We start from the raw sequence: 21,424 nt of genomic DNA, 5'->3' as shown, positions 1-21,424 counted from the left end.
GGTTGTTAGTTTTTTGACTAATTTAGTAACTTTTTAACTTTTTGACTAAAAATGAGGGTTTCCAAACGAGGCCTAAAGCCAACAAAAAATATTTTTCATAATCAATAAAAAATAAGCTTATTTAGATAGAAAATATTTTTCACTTTTAGAAAGTAGAAAACATTTTTTGAACTAAAAATTTATCACTCTCACCTCCAACACTCCGCTACTATCACTACGGTCACCGCCAGCATCACCGTCGCCATCATTGCCCCTGTCACCCACCACTCTACGACCACCTCCACTTTTGTTCCACCACTACCACCCTCAAACAAAAAAAAAAAATATTTTCTTCAAAAAATATTTTTTTAAAAAAAATTTCTATAGAAAATATTTTTTATTCGAAAATATTTAAATAAATAAAGTGTTATATTACGTTTGGCCTTGAAGAAAAAATATAACTAATCAAAAATCAAAAATCAAAATCATGTGAAATAGATGCAAGTGGAATCATATAACAAGCCAAACCATTTCTTAACTCGTGTTTAATAATAATAATAATAATAATAATAATAATAATAATAAGAAGAAGAAGTTGCATGGAGTCATGAAATGTACCGTACGGTGGGTGTCGTGTCATTTTTTTTTGAACGAAAAAGACCAGTATATTAAATAGCCAAAACTTCTAGCAAAGCAGCAAGGGGTAGGATGTCCAATTACAAGGAAGGTAGCCACCAAGGCAAGCTTGAGCTATCCAATGTGCCACCTGATTGGCATTCCTAGCACACCAAAAAAAACTCAGATTACATCTGCTAGCGAAGGATCAAATATCATCTATAATAGTACAAAACTCCCAAGGAGGGGCTTCTTCGTACACACACAAGTGAATAACTCTTTGATTATCACCTTCAACCTCCACCGGGGACAAGCCCAAAGAACTAACCATGAGGCATGCAAGTCGAATAGCTAAAGCTTCGCCTTGGGTAGCTGAAGAAAGAGCTATCTCACGAGCCATACTGTCCATAAGGCAATCTCGATCATCCCGAATCACAACAGCAATGGCCTCCTGTGAGGACAGCGGGTTAAAAGCTACATCACAGTTTACCTTCAAAAGACCAGGAGCAGGGGATTTCCATCTAGGTACCGGGTCACCCCTAGCCCCAGTGCTTGCACTATTTTGCAGAGGTAAAGAATTTTGAGCATCAAGAAACCCAGACTAATCCTAGTGTGGGCACACCCAGAGTGAGTCACCCATATAGATTCAAATTTAAAAATCTTAGGGGTTCTTTCAGAGGGCACACAACAATTCAAAATCAAGAGGCAATGGTCTGAACCAATATAAACGTCATGAGATACTTGAGTAAAGGGGTACAGATTCCACCAGTCCATTGTGGCTAGACCACGATCTAATCTTTCCGAACATTAGCCACACCAACCTGATTATTGGACCAAGTATAAACATTGCCTTTGAATTTCAAATCAACCAAATCACACCTGAATATCATCTCGTGGAAGTTCGCTAGCTATGATCTACTGCATGGATTTCCGCCTTGTTTCTCTCAAATTGAGGCCACTTTGTTTAGATCCCCCAACATAAGCCAAGGGTACTGATTCTCGTGCGCTATTTGAATAAGGAGTTTCCACAACTCCTTCCTTGCTGGAGGTTGAGGAGGAGCATAAACAAATGTCGTAACCCAAGGTGGATTCCCATCGCCAGAGAGAACGCATCGAATAATATTCTTAGATTTCAAACGAACTTCCAACCGAACCTCATCGGTCCACCAGAGAGCCAGTCCACCAGAAAGACCAACATGACTAATATAACACTCGTGGGAGAATTGAAGTCTCCGTCGAATATTATCAATCTTCGTAGCTTTATTTTTGGTTTCCATCAAGAAAACCATAGCAGGGCGATGGGTTATACATAGCCCTCGTAAGATCTAGACTGTCAGGGGACGTCCCAACCCCTGACAATTCCAGCTGATCATCAATATGGGGTGAACGGCTGGATAGGGCCAACCAAACCCTCTGTAGTTGGAGCATCATCACCAGGATAAGTACTTAAAACTTGTGAACAACAATCATTAATATCAGAGATAAAAGGAGTTACCGAAATAAACCCATCCGAGAACACACCCTTATCAATCTCAACACTGTCCATTGCAACATCAAACAATCGAGCCTTTTTAGGCCGCCCAACCTTGCGCCCAGACTTGACCGTCTTCTCCTTACCCACAATTCGAAAGGTAACACCCAAAGAGAACTGCAAACCTACCTTTGGTGTTGAAGCTTCAGGACCTTCCCATTTCAATAATTTAGCAGGATGAACTGCGAAAGGATCCTCGAGCAGAGATTTCTTTTTGAGGGAGAGGTCCATGAAATCACGGGAGAGATAAAGGTCCAGTCCAGTGTTGTGAGATCCACCTCGAGTTAGGCTATACACTAGCGGCCTCATCCCCCGATCTATCGATTTAAGAGAGGTGGAGTGGCTAGGTGAAGAGTGGGCACCCAATAAAGGTGGACTATTTGTTGGTTCGGTAACAAAATAACTGGGCTTGGAGGACTCAGTAGCCCCTAGTGAACCAACGTTGGAAACAAGAGTTGTCACGACCCCAAACCGCCCCTAGTAGTTTTGGTGCCGTGATGGCCAGTAATCCGAGATTACCGAAGGCCAGCTTGCAAGATTCATACACACATTCAGAGTATAAACATATGGGGCTCCCAAGTGCGGAAGCAAAATTTAAAATACAAGTGGTCCATAAGAGCTATGCTTAAGTTAAATGAGGTAGTAACCGTTTACATATGGGTTATAACTTAATTACAAACAAAGCAGAATGCAGGTTACATCTTTTGTATTAGCAAAGGGCTCCTCAAGCCGACATAAACAAATTGTACGAATTACAGGTATAAGAATACAGTCTGCCAGGTTGCCGACATCTTCTTTGCCGACATAACAATCTTACAAAAACATATATCTTGATCAAAAGGCTTCTCAGCCGACGTGTTCGAAGTACAAATATTATAAGTCGAGAAGCATGATTTTCAAGACTGCCGACATAATATGCAGGTTAAGCCGACATAAACAAAACCCCAAAACAAGCTCCAGAAATCACACCTAGGCGTCACCGCCTTCTTGTTCATCACCTACATATATATAGAGAGGGTGAGCTTGGATACTCAGTGAATGGTATAAATAATAAAGGGGTTTGCATGAATAATAGCCGAAGTCCTCTCAAAACATTGCAAGACAAAACTATATATATATATATATAAGACGAAATGGACCTCGTCCATCTAACAGATCTTCAAAGTTTCAAGGGATACTTACTAGCATCACATATTACAAATAATAACATTTCGGCAACCATATCCACGCAGTAACCGTTCGTGGCAAAACAAGACGAAGCAAGATAGGCATCTCAAATAAGGGTGCTACGAAAGTTTAGAGTCCTCTAGCACAAGAGACTTTCAAGACAAAATGTGCTGCGAAAGTTTAGAGTCCTCTAGCTAGGGGTGTGCATAATACCGCTGAAATCGTTGAAATCGCCAAAACCGCACCGAGCCGCACCGCCAAGGCAAATTCGTTATTATTTGCCAATCGAACCGCCAGTTTTTGGTAAGAAAAATGGCAAATTCTAGTGACACTTTTATCAATTCGCCGGTTTCTATTTTTCTTCCAAACCGCACCGACCCGCACCGCTATTAAATCATGTTTTATAAAATTCTAAAAATTCTTTTTTACTTAAGTTTGCTTGTTGTTTTATACCTTAGAATATAGTATTACATTACTGCTCGAGGGGAATTTAAGATGTCAGTAATCCAAAATAAAGTTGGATTCCAATTCACTTTTCAATCTTTTTTTTTTTTTTTTCTGGCCATGTTGCAAACTTACATTAGCTCACTTTTCAATCTAAATACATTTCAACAGTAAACATTTTCAATATATTGTAAACTCTGAATGATATTAATTTTATGTATTGTATTTGATCATTGTAGCTTCCACAGATGCTTGTAATGAACTGATGGCATATTCGTTGATATTATCATGTTATTGCTACACTTGCTGCATCAGAAGAAAGCTTCGCAAGATGCTTAACATCACGATATCTCTCGTCTTTTTTTTACTCTTTGATTTAAGTTTTGTAATTTGAATTATATTTTTTATAAACCGCCAATCCGCCCGAACCGCCAAGGCAAATCCGCCATTATTTGCCAACCAAACCGTCGGTTTTTGATAAGAAAAATGACAAATTCTAGTGACACTTTTATCAATCCGCCACCCGCCATACGGTTTCTATTTTTCTCTCAAACCGCACCGACCCGCACCGCGCACACCCCTACCTCCAGCACGAGGGACCTATGTTACAAAGGCCCGTAGCCCTTTAACACTAGAGCACAAATCAAGGGTGCTGTGAAAGTTTAGAGTCCTCCAGCACAAGGGACTTTCAAAACAAGATGTGCTGCGAAAGTTTAGAGTCTTCCAGCACAAGGGACTTTCAAAACGAGATGTGCTGCGAAAGTTTAGAGTCCTCCAGCACAAGGGACTTTCCAAGAAGGTCATCAAGGCGAACTCATACTTGATATACAAAACAGGGACAATCATTCATGCTTTACAAACATTTTCAAAACAAGACAAAGCAAAGTCTTTATAAAAACATATAACATAGCTTTATTAACAATACCACTCACCTTGTTCTTCAAACGTCGGGGTCAGGGCAAGTCCAAGTCCTGACAAACACATGGCAAGGTCTATTGAATACACTACTCAAAACAAATCTAACACACATGCAAATGACCTCGGCATTCTTCAAAAATTAAGTCAGTCAAGTTGCAACACAGTTTCTTATCCTTGGAAAAACACGCTGGGCAACTACCAGGCCTAGGCCGAGGTCCCACACCTCCTTGTCGAGGTGGAGCCTCAATGGCCACATTCAAAAGTGAAGTTGGGAAAAGTCTGGGTTTCCCTCTTGATAAACATGAAGAACATGAGCATGAAGGACTTGAAGAACATGAACATGAGGAAGATGAATGCAAAGATCAAAACTTGCTATACGAAAGCTGAGATTTCATGCTATAACTACAAAAACGTGGACCTGGGTACCCACACTGAATGATCTTATCAAAACAAACACAAATGCATGAGCTTCGATACAACTTTCGGATCAAACGAGGCTTTTCTTCAAAAACACATGAAAACCATTTTCTCCTTCTAAAACCAACTTTAAATCGATGAATGGTGTACAAAACAGGTTTGATCGCGCAATACAGCTAGATGATGAAGAAGAACAACAAGAATATGTTAGGATTCTAACCTCAAAACTTGAATCTAACGGCTCAAGCTCTAACGATCAAACTTGGAAGTCGCCTTCTCTAGCTCAAACTTCTCCTCCTTCAAACTAGAGTTTCTCTCTCTAAAAAGGCAAGATTGATAAAAAATGAAATGTCTCACATGACAAACACTGACTTAATCCCTCTGCCGGGACACGTGGCATCGACTGATTCGTTCAACCTAAAAAGGTGACTGACTTGACAAGACAAGACCAAGACAAAACGTACTCAGCAAGCTAGGCGGCATGAACACACCGGCAAGTAACGACATCGGCTAACAACAAGGCTTCGACAATCAAGGGGCAAGGACATCGGCTTGGAAGGACAACACTTGACTAAACTGTACCACAACCTGGCCTAGATGTGCCAGGCCTCGGTCTAGGTCATACCATTCCAGGAACAAAATCACTCACGCAAGGATCAAGGATCTAGAACGCCTAGATACTAACATCTCGGCCCAGATGATGCACATCTCGGCCTAGGCAACGCGCACCTCGGCCTAGATGGTGACATCTCGACCAACATGCCAGGACGCAGATGGAGGTCAACCAACGGGGTTCTAAGATAGTTCTAAGTGACAAAGGTCTCGAAGGTGCCTAGGCTTAAGACGACCTCGGCAATACATCAGGCAAGAACAAAGTATGCAAGCAATCATTCAAGCAAAACAAGACAAGATTTGCAAATGTAAATGTTAACACAAGATTGTCCATAAATGTATGCCAGTATGGCCAAGTCAAAATGAGGGTTGTTACAAGAGTGATGGGGCCCAATTGAACACCAGACCCAGGGCTTGGACCACAAGTTCTCACAGAAAGACCAACTAGAGTTGGCCCAATAGAGCTTAAAACATTTAATACAAGCCCAGATCTTGGGCTAACCTCTTAGGCTGGCCCACTCTCAGATAAGGTAGTTGTGACCTGCATACCATCGGATTTAAGCAGAAAAGTAGTATCCTGTGGCAGAGGAAAATCCTGAGGTAGCACACAAGACAAAACACTATGTACCTCATGCTCACCTCGTGTAGGCACGCCCGCGACTAGTACAAGAGCACTGTCCCTGCGTCCACCACCTACTTCAATGTGGTACGCCGAAGATGGACTCGTCGTTGAGCGGCGCACCAAAGAATCAGCATTCGGGTCTTCAACAAGCGGTTGCCGATATCTACCATAGGGAGCCCCAGTGTGCTTGACCATACTAGTCCGCATATCAAGCCCATACCTTGAATTAGCACCATCGAAAGGTATTATCGGGCCCTATCCGGCCACAGTCATAACAAAATTCAGAGAGTTTTTTATACTTATACAAGGCACGTACATTTGCCAAGGTTTCCCCAGACTGACTGCGTCAATGAAGGATAAAACCTTGCAACAAAGGCTTGGTAACGGCTATCTCCACTCGAATCCGTAAGAAACTCCTGCCTAAGAAGAGCTCATCCGAAAGGGCCTCAATTGCAATCAACTTACCTAGATGATTCCCAATGGTTTTCCCATGCTTTTTAGACATTTTATCCTGAGGGAGGCCATGAACCTGTACCCAAAAAGGCCACCGGCGGAACTCAAAGTTAGAGACAGCTATCCCAAGATGAAAAGGTTGGAGAACCAAAAGATTCCCTATGACCGACCAAGGGGCTTCATCTAAGACCTTGCACTGATCTTCACTCTCAGAAAATTGAAACAGGTACACGTTATCACCCCATGGTGAGATGTCAAACTGTGAGCACGGCTTCCACGCATTTTGGAGAATATTGGAGACAATTGTCCTATTAAGGGTTTTAGGGGTGAGAATCTTCCCCACCAAACATAGCCCCGAAACATCCTCACATTCATCGCACCCTTCAGTGAGATCAAAAGTTTCCATTTGTAAAGCAAACCACCTAATCCAAAAGAGAAGTTCGAATTACACAAAACAGGGGTAGGAACAAAGCAAAGAAGGACGAAGAAAAGAGAGAGGGAGAGAGGCAAACAAACTCTCAGACGAGAGGGAAAACTATCATTTTAGAGAGAGAAACTCTCATTATAGAGAGAGAAAAAGTATGTTTTTGCGTCGTGACATGTTAGATTGTATTTATGGGGAATTTTATTTGAACTTAAAATATACCTCAGTATGTTCAATTTAAATTTATAAATTTTAATTCATAATATATTATAATATGAATTTACTAATAAAGACAACACATATTAAATCTCAAAATAAATTATTTTTTTTCTCATGGTACACCCTAATCAGTTATTCCTATTCAAATCTCTATATCTTCTTCCCCAAGATATTAAAGTTATTTTTTCTTCTTCTTCTTTTCAAAACTCCAATCCACCCTATCAAACTCACCATCATCATCAACATCATTATTTTTTATTATTTTGAAACCCTAAACCCTAGAAGAAAGTTTAAACAAAATCAAATAATGGATGAGATTAATAACCAAAATAGTTTTTGAAGCAACCCATAAAAAAGGAGGTAAGTATTCATATAAAGGGGTTTCACAATTTTTGTAGAACACCATCAATTATTTTCTATATCATTTTTTTGACAAAAATTAAAGAGCCCAGTAGTTAACAATAACATACTATTGGAGTTGTTCTTATTTTATCATTTAATTAGTACATTATTTGAGAACTACTTTTTGTTGTTAGTGCCTGATGTTTATGTGCTTATAACTTTGGTTTTTAATTTTTCACGAGCATTTTTGTAGATAATTTATAATGTAAATTTTTTTTTTCTGTATTGAAAATTTTTATAATACTTATGTAAAAGTTTAATTTTTTTTCTGTATTTATAATACTTATGTGTTTATAAGTTTAGTTTTTTTTTCTTTCTATATTTGAAAATTATTTTCTGTATTAAAAAGATTTTAAATAATTTATTTTTTTAGCTTGTTTATTATTTATTATTTGGATTTACCTTGAGAGTGATTTGGAAAAAATAATAGGGTGTAATGAGAGTAAAATAAAATTTTAAATAATTAAACATGGTATATTTAAAAATTGAGAGTACTTAATGATTTTTTGGATGTAAATAAAATCCCCTGTATTTATGTTGTGTCATTTCGGATTTATATTACTATTTTAGAATTACCTCAACACTAGCTTGGCCCATTTATTATTTTGTGTTGTCGTGTCATGTCATTTTCGATTCGTGTCTGATTCATATCGCGTTAATATATTATGTCAAAAAATTTCACTATTAACTAAAAACATTCAAATGTATTGAATTTTTTTTTCCAAAAGTTAAATTTAATGAAACTAATCTCTATTAAATGAAATTATTTATAAAAATATTTGATTCCAACTTAATTTTATTTTCTTAATTTATAAAAATTATATTTTATTATTATATTGTTACTAGATTAACTCAAAAAAATAGATAAATACATTAAATTCAATTAAAAGCAAAAGCAACACTTACATTAAATTTAAAATCATATTTTATATACTTTTCAATAAATTGGATGTAATTACGTAAGAGATTAAAAAATGTTATGATACTCTATAATGGAAAAAATATTAAAAAAATATAACTAATTTTTCATTATACAGGTTATCTGTGTCAATTTCGAGTTATGCAAATTTGACACTAACTCGACCTACTTAATATTCGTATTATCAAGTCGTGTCATATATGTGTTCGTGTCAGGAAATAATCAACCCTAATCGGCTAATTTCATATACAGTTCGAGTCATGTTATCGTGTCGTATCGCAAATTCCCACCGTTATTATCATGCTTCCTCTTGTGCCCAAAATAAATATGCTTTTTGTAGAGAATACCTAAAAATTTTGAAAACACCCATCATTTTAAGGGTAAACTGTCAATAGGTCCTAATAGTTAGACTTAATTCTTATCAAGTCCTATTGAAAATAAGTCTTGGTAAAATTGTCGCTAAAAATAATTTTTTTGTGACAATTTTTTATATATGTCACTAAAAATTGACAATTAGTGACTTTTTTTTGTCATGATTTTTATAAATTATCGCTAAAACTTACAATTAGTGACCTTTTTTATGTCAAATTTTTCCCATAGGAACTATTAGACAATAAGTCTACTTACTAGGACCTACGCGTAAGTACCTCTTTTTTTAAATATATTTTTTCATGAAAAAAGATTTAGAAAATTCAAAAATAATATTTTTGCTTTTTTAAAAAAGTGAGTTGTTTTTCGAAAAAAAAATAATAATTTTGAAAAAAAAAAATCAGAGTTAAAAAAAAAAAACAAAAAAATAATAAAAGCAATACTAAAACAAGAACTGGATAGGGTTGAATTGAGTGGGCTAAATAGCCGAAGCTGACAAATAGAGGCCCATCAAGATCTTGAAGAATCGGGACGGATCAAGATGAGCTTATTTGGGCCCTCGTAGCCAACTTGATTCTAAATACCTGCCGATGTGGATCGGACTCAAAAACGCTTCAGAGTTAGTTGATAGGCAGCTCGTTTCTTATATATTTTTTAAATGGAGTTTTTTTTTTTTTTTTTTTATATATATAAAAAAAAATCGCACATTTAAAAGAATTAATTTAATTTCATCATTTTTTCTAACAATATTTTATTTATCATCTACCATAATTATATTATTTTAGTAATAAATTTCACTATTTATATATGTTATCAATGTAGTGGTGTTTTGAAAAATTAATAAAAAGCTGATTTTAACCTTTTTTTTGTAACTTTTTAATTTTTGTGTGTTAAAAAAATTGACCTTTTTTGTAACATTTTTATAGCCTTTTTGTGTAAAAAAATTAAAAAGTTAACTTTTTTAGAAGTTCTCAAAACACTCCATAGTAATGATATATTACATAATAAATAAAATATAATTAAAAAAATACAACCTCATATCATTATCCACCTAGATGGAAGACTAAACCTACGCATTTAAATACTTGATTTAGAAGGAAAGCAAAACTTAAAGTTTTTGTTCTTTGATTAAGAAATAAATATCGACATTCACATGATGAAAAATACCCACCACAATTAATTAGTTGCTTAGAACTAATTTTCAAACCACCTCCATTACTAATTTGCTTTGATAACCCATTGCCTTTTTATTTTTCTTTTTTTGTCATTTTTCTCAACCCTACTTCCACTGAAGGGACAAAATGGATCCAAATCCTCTTAATTTCATGGACGAACTAATGATTTCTATTTCATTGAATTTTTGTTTAAATTTAGAAATGATTAAGAAAAGTTTTAAAACTTGTAATAATATGATAATTATAAACAGTTGATTGAGACTTTGATGAGATGTTACAACATCGACTAAAGTAAAGATCTCATAATATACTCTTATTCAAACAAATTTTTTAAAAAATCAAAATTATTAAAATAGAAAAAGTTCACCATGTGCTTATGGGTCTATGCATACAAAATTCACACAATGTATCTACAATAATCCAATTCTGTGTCAAACCCACATTCTAATACACCTCAAATAAATTGTAAAAAACCACGGATCAATATATCACCCATAAGCTTCCAAATCCAAAGGTGCGACATTTGATTGAAAGTGGGTTATAATCACATCAAGTAAAACTCAAACAATGTAATAATCAAAGAAACTGTTTTATACAATTTTGGAATATACACAGGAATCAATACCAACCCACACAACTACCAATCAAATATCAGAACATTCAAAATACCTAAATTCAAAGATCCAAACACAACTCAACGAGAATCATCAAGTTCTACAGATAAACCCCATCAAACCGAATCAAATAAATCCTGAAAAAAAAGTGAATGCAAGAAGTATCGAACCTTCATTGAAAAAAGTGATGGAAAAAACTGTAGATGCTGGAAAAAATAAGGGGGGAAAATCAAAAGTTGAGATTAGGGTTTGGAACCGATTTCGATCGAAACTCGATTTTTAGCACAGTGATGAGAACCGAAAGATGTTAGGGATATCAGCATTTGGTGCGTTTGCAATGTGTGTTTCTATTCACTAGTGCCCGGTTGGAAAATTGTTCAATATTTCGACTAGCACGTGAATTGTCAGCACTTTTTAATCAATTATCATTTAATATGTTCTTTAAATTTTTTAAACATTTAACACAATACTATATTTATTTATTTTTTTATTAATTATAATATTATGAAATATCACATATCTATTTTCTGATATTATTAAATAATTATCCGTGAGTGGGGGTGTTGGATTGTTGGGGTCATTCAAGCTGTTTTGATGGGTCTTGCCGCTTGGGTCTGCGAACTGCCAAATCGGGCGAGTCTGAATTTGGGTTTTGGTCATGGTGAACAATTTCTTTTCCCCTTATATTTGGGGGAAAAAATATGGAATTAAAAAACCAGACTATACGGGGTTGAATTTAGAGCAAACTTCAAATCAATGAGTGTTTAGAAATTAATTATAAATAAGTATTCAATTTTAAAAATATTAATAATTAAAATCATAATTTTTTTATGAATATGTAATAATTTTATATAATTACCACTAAACAATAATTTGCCCTTCAATTTAAAATATAATTAAGACAAAATACCAAAATTAAAATTGTATTTTGAAAATACACGTAAATGAAATCCTTTTGAACCGATTTCAAATTAGATTTTGTCGAGCCAAGTTCGAATGGTTTAATATTTGTATATAATTTTAAAATTTATTGAACTAGCTTGAATAAACAATTGATTTAAAATTTTTAGTGAACTCTAAAATATTTTTGATTTGTTTAACACCTGTAACAATCCTGACCTGTGATTAGCTTATAATATTTGGTTAAGAAGACATAATGAGTGATTAAAATGAAATACTACATTAATTGCATGTGTTCTATGTTGTTTGTATTCATATTTGTCTGTTGTAGATAGATCTGTTTTTGTTTCTGTTTCATTATACGAATTGAAGGCCTTATCGGCATCCGATTACGAAATTGATTCTGTTTATGTGTTATTTTGAATTTTTAGAAATTTATGGTAGGATTAATTGAAATTCTATATAAAACGAATTAATTAAGATAATTAATGCCAATTTGATTAATTTAAACCAAGCTTAAATAGGTCTCTTTGATTAATTAACACTTTTGGCAACAAAAAAATTGGTCGCTAAAAGTCAATTTTTGGTTGGCAAAAGTTATCCACGACCAATTTTTTTGGTCGCTACTTTAGTCGCTAATTGAGGGTCGGCAAAAGTAATTCGCGACCAAAATTTTGGTTGGTCGGCAAAAGTTGGATTTGCCGACTAAATTTTTGGTCGCTAAATATTTAATTACCGCGACTAATTCATTTTGTCGCTAAAACACTTTGGTCGCGAAAAGTGATATTTTCCTGACCAAATATCTTAGTCGCCAATTGACACATTTCGCGACCAAAAAATTTGGTCACCAATTATCACATTCAACGACCAAAAAGTTTGGTCGCCAATTGTGACATTCCACGACCAAAAAATTTGGCCGCCATTTATTACTTTTCGTGACCAAAACTTTTGGTCGGCAAAAGTGAGTTTCCAAGACCAAGAGCTGTTTTGGTCGGCAATAGATGTATTTTTTGCCACCAAAACTCTTGGTCGGCAATTGTAATTTTTTGCGGAAAAAAATTATTTATTTGTCGCGACTAATAAATTGGTCGCCAAAGCAGGAAAACAATACACCTGTAATTCCTAATAATTCATTCAATCCATAATAAATCTATAATTTTAAAGCATCATTCAAATTAACTGAATCATTAACATTCGACACAATACAACTATTCTAAGTTTTCATTCACAAGTCACATCCATCTAGCATAACAAATTGAAACAATACATAATTCTGATTTACAGCATCAGGAAAATTGCTTAATCCACTAAGTTGCCTTGATAGCCAATCAAAAAGATCCTTGCGCCCTTCCGTACCAAGCTTCGCATCCATCAAAGCAGTAGTGATGTAAGGCACCTAATAAAGAAACAGAATTGGAAAATTTAGAAGAGAAGCATGATAAATATATAATATTAATCAAATACCACATTCAAGATATTGATCAAATACCAGATGGAGGGCCATGATCAACTCCCCTAGGAATAGAAAGTGTATTCTCCCAGTACCCCACATTCAAGATATTGATCAAATACCACAATTTCACCTTCTACTTCTGACAATGGTGGAGAAAGGTAAGCAGCACTAAAGTGGAGAGGGGTAGGAAAATTATATAACTGAGAGTGGGAACTGGGGGTGCAGGGGGAGATATCTAGTAGCTCTGCCCCAGCTTCTGATCCCAAATTATGAGAAAGCACTCCAAAAATCTTTGGAATTAAGCAGGTTTGTAAGAGCATGGGAACTGTAATGATATCCCTCTCCATGCAATTAATAAACTACACCCATTTGTCAGAATAGTAAGCCCATCTTCATGTAGGCCACATAACCAAATTGATCCATGGTCACCTGTTTCAATTAATTACATGTTACCCATTGTCCCATTAAGAATCATTGTTAAGTTCATCAACATATATCATAGAATAGAACTGATAGCCAAAGGTGAAAAGATAGTACCATCAATCTTCTATAAGGGCAAATCGAATTTAGTTGTCACATCTAGTTGCTAGGTCTCTATACACACAAAACTCTAGCTTCGATGATAGACAGAACAGAAGCACGTTAAAATATAAGCTTTCTGTATTGGTGTTGGTTCTTTAAACCCAAGACTATATATTGCTTTCATAAGCAGGGAAGTAGCCTCAGTTCATTCCAAGCATAATATTCAGCTTCATCAACTGAATCTCCTTCAATATCATCCTTGGGATCACTGACTTCTGTCACAATTTAATTTTGTTAAAAAAAAAAACACTCGTTCAAACTGAATCCAAAATACAAACTATCTAACAAATTTAATCACTTTATGAAGCAGTCTGCACTATCTCATAAACTTAACTTTAAGATTGACCCAGAAATTGATAAGTGGCAGACTCATAACAAGTACATTTGTAGTGAACCAGAACCAAAATATTACCAAATCATTTATATATGAAAAAAGAGATCAAAACTTGTCAACCTTAAATGCATTCCCAACCCAAAGATCAATAAATTACCATTAACATGTAGAGAGACAAAAATACACCAAATTATGATTTATCTAGCACAGAAATGGATAAATACTAAAGCATTGACATGTTCAGAACAAAATCTATAAGAAACCTTAACCTCAATCTAATCAAACAAAATTTTATACTGATCCATAAATTTACTAAAAAATAAATAAGTAGAATTACAATTCTGACTCAAATTATTAAAAATTGAAGAGAATTCAAAACACTAACCAGCAGTTGGTTCTTCATTTTCCTCAGAATTCTTTGCATCCTTGTTCTTCTTTTTCTTCTTCTTCTTTTTCTTCTTTCTCTTCACTTTATTATCCTTCTCTTCACTTACAGCTTCAACCTCACCACCAAGCTCATCCTCAACTTCACTTTGCTTTCTTTTTTTCTCATTTTTATTTTCTTTAGTCCTTTCTTTCTTGTTTTCTCTCTCAGGTTTAGGAATTTCCAAACCATACTCAGATTCATCAATCTCCTCAAGCGATAGAAAACCTACATTCACAACCAAAAAATATATATATATATCATCATCTCTTAAAATTTCCAACATCAACCCTTGTTTGGTTGCCGAGAAAATGCAAGAAACTAAAAGAACTCAACTTTTTAGAATTCTGAATCATGTGCACAAAAACTAACAGAAACCCATAACGAAAAATAGCATGAAAACCCAAAATTTTCGTTTAATTGAAATTGAAAACAAATTGAACCTCCCTCGAGTTCGCTAGAGCCAACGGAGATAAAGAAAGGGTCGTCGTTTTCGGAGAGAGAAGAGTTCCATGGAAGCGAATCGAAGCGGTCGAGCTATTCAAAGCCTTGTCTGGGTCGCTTTGCCTTGTTTGGTTTCTTCTTTGAAGCCATGACCAGAGCTCAGAGCTTACAATCACGGTCGAACGGCGACCCTTTTAGGGCTGTACGAGTGTTTGCAGTGCACAGTGTTTTGGATACTCGTGAAAATTAATAACATTACCAAATTTTTTGTTAAACTAGAGTTCCTTAAGGTTCACTAATTTTACATAATTTTGGAATTGCTCAATCAAAACCTTGATTTTTTAGTGAAAATTCCCAAATCAAAACCCTAGTTTGAATCTACAAACCTGGTTGAAGGGTGGAAGTGTTCTTTGCGTGCGTTCGTCTCTTCCGTCTCCTTTCGGCCATCTTCTCTCTCCGTTGTTACTTCTCTTTCTTTGTTCTTTTCTTCTGGTTCAGAGCTCTGTCTGTGTGTATTTTCTTTGTCCATCTTCTCCTTCTCACTCGTTGTTATGTTGGTTGGGGTTTGGGTTTGGGATTTGGGGTCTAAAGAAGAGAGAGAGTGAGGGTTTGGGATTTGGCGTCTGATGCAGAGAGAGGGTAGGGGTTTGAAGAGCTTTTGCAGAGACCTGAGAGAGAGAGAGAGAGAGAGAGAGAGGAGAGATGGTACGATGAAGAGAAATTTTTTTACTCGCAAAAAATTTTCATTTCCCCCCTCCATGTTTCAAATTTCCCTCCCAAACTTTTGGCGACCAAAAGACAATATTAGTCGCAGAAAAGGTGCCTTTGTCGACAAAATTTTTTAGTCGCAAAATCTCAATCAACGGCGACTAAAATATTAGTTGCTAAAAATATAATTTGGTGACTAATTTTTTTTGGTTGCTGAAAATAAGTTTTTGGCGACCAAATTTTTGGTCGCCAAAAAATATGTGACCTTTCGCGACCAAATTTGTAGTTGGTCAGCAAAAGCATACCACTTTCTGCGACCAACTCATTTTTTGGTCGCCAAAATATAACCTTCTGCGACCAATAATATTTGGTCGCCAAAATTAATGATCATTCGCGACTAATTAATATTTGGTCGCCAAATGTCATTTTTTTGCAACCAAAATTTTTTTAGTCGGCAAAAGTGGTCGCAAAATGTGTAAATTCTTGTAGTGCTAGAGTACACTTTATACTCTCCTTTCTTCATCTTTGAAGCAGCGAATGAGAGAGAGAGAGTAAGAGAGACTAAGAAAATTGAGACCAAGCTTGAGGCTTGGAAGGAAATTGGTAAGAGACTTGGAGAATTGCTCAATAATATCTCCAAACATTAAGAGCATGTTTGATAACCATTATGTCTTTACTTTTTAGTTTTCAATTTTCAATTTATATTTACAAAAATTTTAAAAACTGTCATAAAAACTTGTTTGATAATTTTTTTTGGTTTATAAATGGGAGTTTACGTTGATTTTTAAACAAAAATTTAAAAATTTGACTAACAATTTTTTTTTTTTCAATTAACTTTTTTTTCCAAATAATTTTTTTCAAACAATTTTTTTCAAATAATTTTTTTCCAATTAATTTTTTTCAATTAATCTTTTTTTTCAATTATAATGTGTATGATCACATTGTCAGAAATAATAAAAAATAAATATAAATATTTTAGGCCTGAACAAACATATTTTTTTAGTTTATGTTTTTAAAAATTTTCAAACATTTTGTTCAAACCAAACAGGTTTCTAGTTTATGTTTTTCTAAAAATAAACAAAAATCATTTTATAAAATTTTTATAAACATAAACCAAAAACGTAAAAGTTATCAAATGCTACCTAAGGAATTAAGAACCTCAGGTAAGAATTCTAGCCTCTAGTTTTGTAATTTAGTTGGTTAATGCATGGAATCAAGTGAGATAGGTAAATTAACAAGAGAATTGAGCTAAAGAATGGAATTGAGAATCGATTCATGCATGCATGTGCATTTCATGGAGTTTTGAAGTTGTTGCCAATGATTTCTCTCATGCATGTGGTAATTCTAGCATGGTTTTAAGAATTCACAACATTTCTCACCATTGAACCTCATTTGATCATGTTCTGTAAGCTTTGGAGCCAAGACAATAAATGCATATTATATATACATACAATTCAAGTTTGTTTTTGATTAATTGGCATGCTTTTGGGCTTTGATTTTGCGAAAAGGCTTTCAAATCATGAAGTTCTATGAGTTTACATATGTTTCCTCAAGTTTTGGGCACAAAAGGATGTGTTTTGTTGGTTTGAATTTGAGTTTTCAAGCTTGAACATCAATATGAAAATTTTAGAATTTGCAACCTCTGCTCGAGTGGTGGAGTCTGCACTCGAGCGAAGAATATGAGCTCTCAGTACTTTTATAGAGTTTGGGGTTGGCTCGAGCGGCAGAATCTGCGGTCGAGCGGCCACCCTTATTTTTTTGACCTTCTGCTCGAGCGATCGAAGTTGCGCTTGAGCGTAAAATGAGAGCTCCTAGAAGTTTTATAGGCTTTTATAAATTGCTCGAGCATAGGAAGTTGTGCTTGATAGAAGACCCTTTTTTACTTAGTCTTTGGCTTGAGTGACTGTCGAGTGTTCATTGAACGAAAAAATCATGCAACCAGTACTTTTATAGACTTTGCAAGCAGCTCGAGCGACCAATGTTGCGCTCGAGCGGACTACCTAGTTTTTGAAAATTTGACTAAATGTTCTAAGGCATATTTTGGTATCCTTATTGCATCTTAGGCATTCTTAATCCCTAATTAAGATATAGTAGTGAGGATAAAGATTAAAAACACACCCAAACAAAAAAAAAATGAAGTAAATGAATTTCGAGTATGCGTTTCAATATGAATCTACTATATGTTGTGTAGGTAACGCGCCATAGACTATCCAATCCGTCCACTTTATCTGTTTTGCTATCGGAGCTATCTGTGAGCAATAATTCTGTAAAGCTATGTTTGATTATAAATATTTTCATAATTATAAGATATTAACTATTTTATGAAACGCTATTTTATGAATAGTGAATGAATGTCCAATTTTATGAAATGTATTTGTGGCATCCTTAATTCACATGACCCTCGCCTAGGGAAATAATACCGTGGCATATGTTTATATGGCCCTCACCCGGGAAAAACAATACCGTGGCTTATGATCATATGGCTTTTATTTGGGGGAAACAATACCGTGGTTTATACATGGCTCTTGCCTGGGGGAAACGATACCATGACTACTTGTGCACAAGATATGGACCTTTAGGGTCATTGGTACTAACTATGCATATGGGTCCCAGGACCAAGATGATATGATAGCTAATGGATGTACCACATATGATTGCTTATGATTTTTTGTTACGGATATGAATTTGAATTTGTTTTTGATATGAATTATGATTTTTGAAACTGTTTGGATATCGTTCATAAATCCTTTACTCTGTTGTTATTCACTAAGCTTCAGCTCACCGTATTATTTTTGTATGTAGGTGACCAGGCGTGTGACCAAGCTTAAAGTTGATTGCCTGGAGTTCTGTTTGTCATCCAACTACAGTGCCTCTTGAGGAGGTTCCCTTTTTGCAGTGGCCTAGTTTTGGAATCATGTTAAAGATTTTTTGTATTTCCTTGTTAAGTTTGAACAAGCCTTTTGTTTGTCTGTACGTATGAATGGTGACGTAGGTATGACGTCTTAACTATGTAAATTAAGTTTTAATAATTGCAGTCCCATGTATATAAACATAGCTCTATGGATGTTATATGTTTACTATTACTTCCGCCAGTCCCTTATTATATGTTAATCTATTTAGAGGTCTTGGGTAATACCAAGATTATTGATCGGTTATGATGTTAAACCTATAGGGGTAGGTTTGGGTCGTGACAACACCCTTAATTGTACATACTATATATAAAGTGAGGACTCCTTACATAAAAATATAACAACTTTGCTACGTAGCTCGAAAATGAGCTGGCTTGAGGTACCAAAACGTCATTTTGGCACTTTTTTTTTTCTTCTCTCTCTCTCTTCAACACAGAGAGAGAGAGAAGAAGAGAAGGAGACAGATCTACTCACAAACCCAATAGCGAATTCCCAACATTGAGCCAACCCATAAACCGTTAAATTCCCTATACTCATAGACCCAACATTGAATCCACCATTGTTAACACCTTCCAAGATCAAATTCCTCACCAAATCACCGATATTTTCTCGAAATAGAGTCACATTCCCATCCACAAACCCGCTCGACCCACACACAGTTCGATCCAATCCACTTAAACTTTCGTTGAAGAACATGTAATTTTCGTACCTCAAGTAACACCCATCGTAGAATAATTGACCACTACGAATCAAACGTTGGAAATGGAGGCAACGAAGGATCTAGGTTTTGATTTGGGCGAAATAGAGGTCTCAATTGGAGTGAGAAAGGTCTTTTATGCATTCACTGAAGGTGTAGACTATGGTGTTGCCGAAATCGTTTATTGCGCCGCTGTATTGTTGGGCGAAGACAAGGGGGGTCACGATGTCGATGACAGCAAATACAGAGGAGGGTCGCGCCATTACCGTCGCAAACCCCTCCACCCACTGGAGCCACTATCAACATCACTCGTGACCCTCTCTCTCTCTCTCTCCCTCTCTCCATCTCTCCCCTTTTCTCTCTCACAAACCCTTAGAGAGGAGAGGAGAGAAGAACAGAACAGAGATAGAGAAAAAAGAAGAGAGAACAATTAGAGATGAGAGGAGATGAGAACAAAGATAAAGATAGAGATAGAGAGGAGAGGAGAGAGAACACTTCGGGCCACTCAAACCTCAATAAATCGAGCTACGAGGCATTTATGAAAATATAAATATATATACACAAGGTGAGAAATAAATTTTATAACAGCTAACAATGTGGGCAATGGCAACTATCATAGATAAATACAATTCAAGTAGGAATGCTAATTGGACCTCTCTAGGGTACGACCAATTTCGATAATTTGTTCCGAGTGTAAGGTGTAAATGGTTTAATTCGGTTAAGGTTAAAATAAAATTTAATACATATATATGGTTTTATTTGGGAATAAATTATTTTAATTAATTTTTTTTAATAAAAATATGTATAAAAAATATTTTTAAAAAAAAGTGATGTGATATAATATTTTATTTTATTAACCACTTTAATTTAAGATGATTTATTTTAATCTATCTTAAATACCTTCATGATACGATATTGTTATATTTTAAATTTTATGTTTTGCATAAACAATTGATTTACATAAGCTGTTAAGCAAGAGAATCATATAAAAATATCACATCACATAAATATAGGGTGTCTTGCAAATCTCTTTCAATAGTCATTTGGAGTTATTTAAACTCACATAAATATGGATGTCATGCAAATCTCTTTCAATAGTCATTTGGAGTTTGTTGGCTGTATAATTTGTAAAAGCTAATCACAATTCAACACATGGTACAAAGAGGGCAAATTAGGGAGTTAATACAAGTTGCCAACCAAAGTCAAACACGTGTCAGTCTGTATTGGTAATGATGGATCTGCGTAGCACTGGAACAATCGAGGGATATAAGGTGATATGGCCTAACAGTTACTCACAAAGTTTAAATTCAAAATCAGGAGAGAAGCCTAACTGTAAGAGGCGCGTAGTGGGACAGATTGTGAGAGAGCATGTTCAGCAATCATGAGAGGACATTTTGATGGTTGAAAACTCACTTCGACAGTTATCATTGAAAAATATAAATAGCAGAGAAGACCCCAGAATGAAGGACCCAGACTCGGATAAAAAAACCAGTTTATTTACTTCGTTTTTCCTTCTAGTTTTTACAATTCTTTATATTTCTACACTCCAATTCTTGTATTGCACTTCAATTCCTAGGAGTAGTTTTAAATAGTTTGTTGCTGTAAACCTCTACGAGATTGGGTCAAATCATTGTAAGTTTTTCATTCTACTTAATGAAATTCAGATTCTGAAATTGATTCTTCATTTGTTGTTATTTAATAAATTCTCCTAAACAAGCCACCAGTAAAAGTCCTCTTCATTCAGGTTGAAAGAACTATAACACAATCCTCTGATAATTGGTTGGCAATCAATATTCTGTAAGGACTAATTGATCCTTGTTGGTACGTTTAAAATTACATAATTAACCTTCAAAAGCCAAAAGGCCAACATATATTTTTGGCACACTCAGTGGGACACTAAAATGGCTAGATGTAGGAGACAATGAGAAAATGAACACTTGGAAGAAGGTATGGAGGGAGAGGTAGAAATACCTGATCCAAAGGATAATGTGGTAACACATCCTATGGAAGCACCTATCTCATCAGAACCCATGGTCGAATAGACTAGCACATCAGAACATGCACCACATGTTTAAAATATTGGACGAGGCCAT

General features: G+C 35.2%; 1 protein-coding gene across 3 annotated transcripts; it reads right to left on the bottom strand.

The window, feature by feature from the left end:
- Positions 1-13,885: 13,885 nt before the first annotated feature.
- LOC114292032 (uncharacterized) lies at positions 13,886-15,618 on the bottom strand. Of its 3 annotated transcripts, none has more exons than XR_003639564.2 (3): positions 15,017-15,569; positions 14,535-14,801; positions 13,886-14,030 (listed from the first exon to the last, which is right to left on the bottom strand). XR_003639564.2 is itself a non-coding variant. In XM_082905931.1 (3 exons), the coding sequence occupies exons 1-3, from the start codon at positions 15,462-15,464 to the stop codon at positions 13,936-13,938; spliced, it is 423 nt and encodes a 140-aa protein (XP_082762057.1). In that variant the 5' UTR covers positions 15,465-15,618; the 3' UTR covers positions 13,886-13,935. The 3 variants fall into 3 exon arrangements, 2 of the variants coding, with proteins under 2 accessions (XP_082762057.1, XP_082762059.1); XM_082905931.1 differs by having other exon boundaries at positions 15,404-15,618; XM_082905933.1 differs by having other exon boundaries at positions 13,886-14,027; positions 15,404-15,618.
- Positions 15,619-21,424: the final 5,806 nt, after the last annotated feature.

Source organism: Camellia sinensis, chromosome 14, assembly GCF_055761805.1.
Source record: "Camellia sinensis isolate YWXY chromosome 14, ASM5576180v1, whole genome shotgun sequence".
NCBI classification, from domain to species: Eukaryota; Viridiplantae; Streptophyta; class Magnoliopsida; order Ericales; family Theaceae; genus Camellia; species Camellia sinensis.
The sequence above is the reverse complement of the archived record's forward strand: the minus strand, read 5'-3'. Positions and strand labels throughout refer to the sequence as shown.

What these genes read in the sequence shown, in the direction of transcription:
- LOC114292032 (XM_082905931.1), bottom strand. Translation starts at nt 15,464, where the DNA reads ATGGCCGAAAGGAGACGGAAGAGACGAACGCACGCAAAGAACACTTCC. An exon ending in CACTTCCACCCTTCAACCAG is followed by an intron (nt 14,802 to 15,403) that starts GTTTGTAGATTC and finishes TTGTGAATGTAG; the next exon opens with GTTTTCTATCGCTTGAGGAG. An exon ending in AAATGAAGAACCAACTGCTG is followed by an intron (nt 14,031 to 14,534) that starts GTTAGTGTTTTG and finishes AAATTGTGACAG; the next exon opens with AAGTCAGTGATCCCAAGGAT.